The sequence below is a fragment of the Triticum aestivum genome, chromosome 4D (assembly GCF_018294505.1).
Source record: "Triticum aestivum cultivar Chinese Spring chromosome 4D, IWGSC CS RefSeq v2.1, whole genome shotgun sequence".
NCBI classification, from domain to species: Eukaryota; Viridiplantae; Streptophyta; class Magnoliopsida; order Poales; family Poaceae; genus Triticum; species Triticum aestivum.
The window spans coordinates 121,686,071-121,694,607 of NC_057805.1; the positions used below are offsets into that span (position 1 = coordinate 121,686,071).

The following is an 8,537-nucleotide window of genomic DNA, read 5'->3' on the forward strand; positions in this document are numbered from 1 at the left end:
AGCAGGGGCATATATATATGCTTCAATGTGTCTGTACGTATCGGTGGCCCAGGAAAACAATTTCACAGTACAACGCTGTCGGCTGTGGCTGTGGCTGTGGGTGAGGACAAATACGGCACACACACGAGAGCTAATTATATACGTACATATATCTAAAATAACTAGAGAGAGGAATATTGCATGTGCCAAAGCAATCATCCTTGCCTGTCCCTACATCAACAAGGGAGCTTAATTAGGTACCTAATTATTTTAAGTAAATGATACTAATGGACACGGTAATAAAGATATTTAAGTAAACAACAAACCAGGGCAGAAAATTAAATTAGACCAGAACAGAGAATAAACTAGGAGAATTTAATGCAACGTTTACTCGAGAAAAGGTTGCGTTTGGATTTTGGGTCACTATTGCTAATTGGGCAACCAGTGCTGTCACTATAGTACTCTTTGGGCGGTCACTCAATTATCGCTACCTCTCAATTGCCGCTGGCAAAACGCAACCCAATTTTCTCCTCCCCGTGAGCAGCATCTCGCACTGTCGTGAAAGTGATTAAGGTCAGGAAGACCGAGGCAATGTATTAGGTTCCATGGACAACCCTTACTTCCTAAATGAGATGTGCACCTCTCAAGATACAAAAGTCTTATTACAAGAGGTCTATTTCGCGTGTGGCCGGGAGGTTGGATGTCTCCAACAATGCCGGTGGATTGGACATCTCCAATCACGAAGACAAAAACACGTAGAGGCAGCAAACAAAAAATAACAACCATGATCTAACTTGGCATACTAGATTACAGTGACGTAGAACCAACAATGACTTTAAGTAAACATTGCACTAAAATGGTTTAAGATTTATTACAATCCTACACAAAGGCCGTGATAAAGAAGGAAGACACGATTTTTGGAGTTGAACATGCTGTTGAAAGTGACGATGGCGACCACGAGGGTTGAAGATGAATATATAGCCACATCCTTCATCTCTCCTCTATTGGTCCTTCTCAAATGAAAAAGTCTTCAAAGTGTTCCTTATCTCCCCACTAACCTGAGACATCAAACTCCACCCAAAATGGGGCCCTTGTTTTCTTGTCTATCCCGTGGCAGTACGAGCGCCGATACGATATCAATGCTCGACATTACTTCTAGTTATGCCCTAGTTTGTTAAGTTCGTATTTCAGTTATAGATTTTGCATACCACCTTCGATTGAGATGATCCTAAAATGCAAAGTTGTTCGACTCGAGGAGGCAAACAACTTTCACATTGAACACTTTTCATTTGAGGTCATCTTGAGGGCGCTTCATTGTAACTCACCAAATTCAATTCCAAGCTCATCTTTGTTTCACCTTGGACCTATTATCGCAAAAAGTCCACGAGGGGTGTAATCCACATAAAAACCCTACAAATAAAAAAGAAAGATAGCAAACTAAAATGGTAACTATTAGTGGGGTAAACAAAGATAAACCTCAAGAACATTAGGGTTAAACTTAAAGAAAATATGGGTGTCAAATACACAGATCATTGGGTCATCTATAAACTAATTCAGTTTTAACATAACTTCAACAATATGATTACTAGAGCACCTGACTATTTGTTGCTAGAGAGGTTTATATTTTTAGGATTATTCCATGATTATTAATTTGTGAAAAAGATTTAGATGTTATAAAATTTCATCAGAAGTACAAAGCACCTCAAACATAATAAAAATTACATTGAAGCCTCTAGACCACTGAACGACCACTACCACCGCCAGAATGAGCCGTTGACGGGCCGCCGTCGCCATTCCCCTACGAGAGCCCATTTGACCTTGCCGATGACAGCCTGGAAGTCTTTGTGCATGTCCCCAAAGGACCAACGTCCTGGGGCCTCAGTCATTGCCACTGAACCCTTAAATAGATTGGAAGTAGCAGATACCAAATCTTGCCATCACACCTGCATGATGAGAAACCCTAACCTCGCTGCCTATAGGAGACGATAGGAGTCTATGTCAGAGCTCCGTCGACCACGTCTAATGGACAAAATGGAGGAGGATCGGAGCCCGAAAGACAAATTCAAAGAAGAAGCGTTGCCGTCCGCCCATGCACCGCACCTACGAGGACTAAAATAATCCTAACCTAAACCCCTAGCCAGTGCGAAGGCAACGGTATTCCCTTGCCTGCCACGGGTTCGCCAATGAAGCCCGGAGGGGAGAGTTTGCCTTGTCCGCCGAGGGAAGGGGACAAAACTATTGGAGAGAGTTAGCTCACCTCTTATAGAGCTCAACCGTCGTATTATAGGAGCATACCACATCACCTTCGTAGGAACCCTCTTCCTGGGGGGCTCGCCGTCAACATCACCAGGGTCATCTCGTCTGATCTTATACCGCAATGCACCGCTTACCGGGCATGCGTTCAAATCCTCGTACGCACCGCGGTAGAGGATGCAGTCATTAGGGCATGCATGTATCCTCTGCACCTCCAATCCTAGAGGGCATACGACCTTCTTTGCTACATACGTACTGTCGGGCAATTCGTTATCCTTTGGAAGCTTCTTCTTCAATATTTTCAGTAGCTTCTCAAATCCTTTGTCAGGCACAGCATTTTCTGCCTTCCACTGCAGCAATTCCAGTACCTGTACCGAGCTTTGTGTTGCCATCTTCGCAATTTGGGTACAACCCTTTTTGTGATCCTCTAACATGCGATTGAACTTCAGCTTCTCCTTTTGACTTTTGCACTGTCTCCTTGCATCAACAATGACCCGGCGGAGATCATCATCGGGCACAATATCGTCTGGTTCTTCTTGATCTTTAGCAACTTCCCCCGTTGCAGCATCACCGTATTCCGGGGGCACATAGTTGTCATCGTCTTCTTCTTCTTCGCCGTCTTCCATCATAACCCCTATTTCTCCGTGCCTGGTCCAAACATTATAGTGTGGCATGAAACCCTTATAAAGCAGGTGGGTGTGAAGGATTTTTTGGTCAGAGTAAGACTTCGTATTCCCACATATAGGGCATGGACAACACATAAAACCATTCTGCTTGTTTGCGTCAGCCACTTCGAGAAAATTATGCACGCCCTTAACGTACTCGGAGGTGTGTCTGTCACCGTACATCCATTGCCGGTTCATCTGCGTGCATTATATATAATTAAGTGTGTCAAAAACCATTACAGAACATCATGGATAAATAAGTGACCAAATTAATAGAAGTTCATCATCACATTAAAACCAAAGTACATACATAGTTCTCATTGAACAACATATAGATCTCCAGAGCATCTAATTAAACCATACGTTGAAACTATGTAAAACATTTCAATGCAACAACACTACGATCATAATCGCAACCAAGGTAACAATTGATCCAACGGCATAATGATACCAAGCCTCAGTATGAATGGCATATTTTCTAATCTTTCTAATCTTCAAACGCATTGCGTCCATCTTGATCTTGTGATCATCGACGACATCCGCAACATGCAACTCCAATATCATCTTCTCCTCCTCAACTTTTTTTTTATTTTTTCCTTCAAGTAATTGTTTTCTTCTTCAACTAAATTTAACCTCTCGACAATAGGGTCAGTTGGAATTTCCGGTTCACATACCTCCTAGATAAATAAAATCTATGTCACGTTGGTCGGCATAATTGTCATAAACAATAAATGAACCAAATAGTTATAAAAGATAATATATACCACATCCGAATCATACACAGGACGAGGGCCGACGGGGGAGGATACCAAAACCATCGCACTATATAATAACGAGCAATAATAAAAGTAAGAAAAATAGACAAATATCTATCTAAAGTAAGAATTATTTTCTTTCAAAAAGAAGATAATAACAAGAGGCTCACCACGGTGGTGCCGGTAACGAGATCGGCGCGGGCAATCGACGGCGGTGAAGACGGGGACGGGACGTGACAGACCGCTAAACCTAGACAAATCTCGGGGAAAATGGAGCTTGGAGGTCGAGCTTTGAGAGGAGAAAGCTTAACTAGTGTGGCTCAGGCATTTCATCGAACACCTCATGTGCATAGGAGGTGAGCTAGAGCACCACAAAGCTCTCCCCTCACCGGCCAGAAAAAACAGAGCACTGTGAAGTGCTCTGCTGCGGCGATGGGGTATATATAGGCAACTCATTGGTCCCGGTTAGTGGCTGGAACCGGGACTAAAGGCCCACCTTCTGTCCCGGTTCTAGGCACGAACCGGGACCAATGGCTGTGGGCCAGGAGCGAGGGCCATTGGTCCCGGTTCGTGCCTAGAACCGGGACAAATGGGTCCACACGAACCGGGACAAATGCCTCCCGAGGCCCGGCCGGCCCCGTGGGCGCACGAACCGGGACGTATGCCCCCATGGGTCCCGGTTCGTGACAGAACCGGGACTAATGGGCTGGCCAGGCCCCAACCAAAGCCCTGTTTTCTACTAGTGATTTATGGAAGATTTCAATTTCCCTATTTTTAGAAGTTATGTGGTGCTACCACACATTTTGTAGTGTCTTTGGGCAAACATGGGATTGGAAGATATTTTCATGGGGCCTTCTAGTTTGTATAGATTTGTGTGTGTTAGCCCATGTTTTATGCTATTCTAAGAAAATTTTGGGCCCACAAAGGGTTTTTGTCAAGCAATGAAATTTAGATATGTTTTCACTGTCTTGTAGGTGGTTTTATGCCAGGACCATTATCTCCCTAGGCCTGCGAATTTGGCATTTTCACCATCCATGTTCCATGGTGTTCTTGGAGAGTTTTTGTTTGGGAAATTTTTTTGTGGCTCCTTAATTTTGTAGTTGTAACCATACGAAAACCTAGTTTGTGTTCACCGACTACTTTAAGTCAAGATAGGATTTTGTTGTGCACTTATTCGCCATGCATTCAGTGTTGGTATTTTTTCTGTACCACAGTGGTAGCTCTTGTTTTGTGGTGTTCTAAACAGTTAATAGATATTAGTCATATATTTTTAGTATTTTCACCAATTCATACCTATCAGCCCACATCCAGTCATTCTTGGATGGTTTCAGTTAAGAGAAGTTTTTTGTCTAGTCTTTCGTTTCAAAATTTTCATAATTTCATAATTGGAAATTGGGACTTATTTTTTATATCCATGGAAAATTCTAATAAGAAAGAATTTACTGTGAGGTTATAAATTTTCGTTGAATGCAACGTAATAGAATTAGCCCGAGAGAGTGACCGGTGAGTCATTTCGATGGTAAAAATGTCGGTCCATAAACAGTGATCCTCCGCACACACTAGCCGTGTTTGCGCCAAACCAGCGTGCAACCCATGATTACCACACTACTGCAGGAAAGGCTACCTGTGGCATGCCCAATGTGCCTATTAGTGGAGTGTAGGGGGCATGCCACTGGTATAGCATCACTGGTAAGCACTTACTAGTAGCATGCCCTTTAGAAAACACGCCACTGATATTTGGGAAGTTAACAATGGTGTGTGCCGTTTAGTGTGTATCACTAATAGCTTCACCTATAAGGGTTTCTGTAGTAGACAGCTATGGCAAACTCTCCCCTCCAGATTTCACCGGCGAGCTCGTGGATTCGGCTCCCCTAGGCCTATCGCTTCGGCAGCCGGTGGTGAGGAGGGGAATCCTGGTGCCTCTCCAGTTAGTAGTTTTGGTTAGGTTTTTTTAGTCCTCGCAGGTGAGGTTCAGGTGGATGAGGAGCTGCGACGTAAATTCCTACGATCTCCTTTAGGCGGTGATGTTAGGATTTCTCGTCATGTGACGAGATTTGGTGTCAGGTGCTTCAGATCTACAAAAGGTTTCAACAAGACTGCGGCTCCAGGATGCTGGTCCTTAGGGGCGCGTGCACAAATACTTCTCGATGACTGTCATCGATAGCGTCAAGCCGATTCTGGTAGGAGAGCGGTGACAACGGCGTGTCAGTGGCTCGTTCTGGCGGCAACAGTGGTCGTTCAGTGGTCTTGAAATCTCGATATAATTTTTGTTATGTTTGTGATTTTGTACTTTGGGTGAACTTTTATAATATATCTGATGCTTTTCACAAATAAAAAAATGTGCAAGAGAGCATATCACCATTACCGGTCTGGATCAACCTCAAGTAAGATGGAGCCTAAACTGCGGATCGGAAGTATTTTTCGTGTGTGCTCTATACGGGATAGACACAAAAAAACAGTTCTAATTCAAGCAGGCCTTATGGGAGAGCCAGTCAAAACAATACCACCTCCGACCCATAGTAAGTGTCGCAGTTTTGAACCAACCGCAGTTCAAAACAACGACACTTATTTTGCATCGAAGGGCGTACTTGTTTAGAGGGGGAAATAAAACTTTTTCATATAAAAGACCGATTGATGTGCTCGTCAAAACTAGATCAAGTGCACTGCAGACCCTGGAATAATGTGGTCGAATCTTGGAAGGGTCAATCGATTGTGTCAATGTTTAGTCGTCACTAGCAAGCCGGTTGGCATTAGACTGTCAGTATTCCTGTATCTGCGATCATGTTTATAATAAACTGGGTCCGAGCACCTCGGATGCCTTTTCATATTCATGACATGTTGATCAAGCGGGAGTTTATGATCTTCTCATTCGGAAGGAGCAAATAATGACAAGAATCACATGTCAAGCTGGGCAATCAATCCAGATTCGACGGGGACACCCTACCACCTGGATCACCTCACCTGGATAGATAGTCATTAGCTAGATTGCACAGTGACCAGTTAAGATCAAGTATTCTAGAAACTTTGCCCACAAGGAACAAATACTACTAAGCCCAGGCTTAATAAAATGTCCCTCTTCCTCTCGAAATTTTGTCCAGTAAAACAATCACTATACTCCAACTCAACCTAGCTAGTTGACAGAAAATAACACTGTAGGTGCCCAATTATCTATCAATTTCTGAATTGAAATCAGACAAGCAAACAACAGTAGCCAGCTTAAACTGCACACTATCTTGTACTGGCCGGTACTCCTTAAGTTGTTATCAATGCAAGCTAGTCATACAGACGTGCTCATCTCCCTTTCTTCATCTTCCCAGCTCACTGCTCTCTCCTCTCCAACTCCAATCATCCAAGCTCGCAAGCTACGAGGGGAGGCTCTCACCTGCGCAGATCTGGATAGCAAAACCGGGAAGCAATCAATGGAGCAACTAGCCAAGTGCAGGGGCATCCCAGCTTGGGCGGCGGCGTACGCCAGCGATCCGTCCTCGTCCTCATGGGAGGAGCGGGCCTTCGCACGCGATGCCGCGGCCGACCTGCTGGTGTGGCCGCCGCGCTCCTACTCCTGCACCTTCTGCCAACGCGAGTTCCGCTCGGCCCAGGCGCTCGGCGGCCACATGAATGTGCACCGCCGAGACAGGGCACGTCTCCGTCATGGCGACGACGACCAAGCCCAACAAGAACAAGCTGATGAACCGCACGAGGACGACTCTACCAGTGCGATGTACAAGCAGCTAGAGCTATTCCGTAACCCTAGTACCACCACTCCTTCTTCCCACCTATCAACCATCAACAAGGAGAGGAATAACAACAAGGTCGCCGTCTCCATAGCAGTGAGAGATCAAGAAGCTGCAGATCACCAGTACGATAACAGACAGGATTTGGAATTGTCGGGGAGGAGGAAGAGGAGGCGTGTAAATCAGGCGCCGGTGGCCCTTGCCTCGCCATATGAACAAGGGGCCTTCCTTGATCATTCCAAGGTAATTATGAAAACAATCTCAAACCCTAGTAGTTCTAGTCTTAATCCCCATGTGGATCAAGGAGAAGTAGATCTGTACCTCAAGAAACAAGGACTGGTAGATCTAGAGCTTAGGCTTGGGGCTAATCCAAATGTTGCATCACACGCAACTTAGTTTCTCGAATGCAAAAATTGAAATCGATGGATTCTTTTCCACTCGTGTGCTTGATGCAACTTTGTTTCTAGCTCCTCGTTAAATTTGCTTCCGTTTCCTTTCGCAAAATAAAAATAAAAAAATTGCTTCCCACTCTTTATAATTGCTTTGTTCATTGTTTCTCTTCGATAAATTCTTCGTTGTTGGCCAAAGGATCGTTTTACATGATGATGTATATATCTCCTTCGTTTCAGCTGTTGAAATGTATATGTGCTAGAGTTGTATAAGAAATTGTATACATGTAGTTGTTTGTTCTGAAGTCTTGTGTCATGTTGAATTGTAATTTTCACGTAATTAGTTTACAGATCAATATTAGTTTTCTAAATTGTTAGCATTTAGTGATCAGTGGCAGAAAATTTGTAAGTGATTACCATTTTTCTTTATCTTTACTTCATGTCTTCAAGCTAAACAAAACCTCTAACTTTTGGGTATATATGAGTGAACAAATTAGAACTTGTACATCATCAAGAAAAGAGGCGGCAACATCGAATTAATCCGTTTGTTTACAGACAAATTTTCGCTTATCCAAGACCACAAAGTACACACTACTAGTGAACATGACAAACCGCCGAACTGATCATCTGCTCTTGCCTTATGCTCGATTGTGGCAGCAACTCTTATGGTCATGCAACCTAATAATGTGTATATATACCGTGTCAAGAACTCAAGTTCATCTAAAACTGCTATATTAACTAACTTGAGTACTTGTATGTTCC

General features: G+C 43.7%; 1 protein-coding gene across 1 annotated transcript; it reads left to right on the top strand.

Moving 5' to 3' along the window:
- The first annotated feature begins 6,946 nt into the window (after positions 1 to 6,946).
- Positions 6,947 to 8,152, top strand: LOC123099771 (probable transcriptional regulator RABBIT EARS). Its single transcript, XM_044521866.1, has one exon. The coding sequence runs from the start codon at positions 7,072 to 7,074 to the stop codon at positions 7,780 to 7,782; it is 711 nt and encodes a 236-aa protein (XP_044377801.1). The 5' UTR covers positions 6,947 to 7,071; the 3' UTR covers positions 7,783 to 8,152.
- The last annotated feature ends 385 nt before the right edge of the window (positions 8,153 to 8,537 follow it).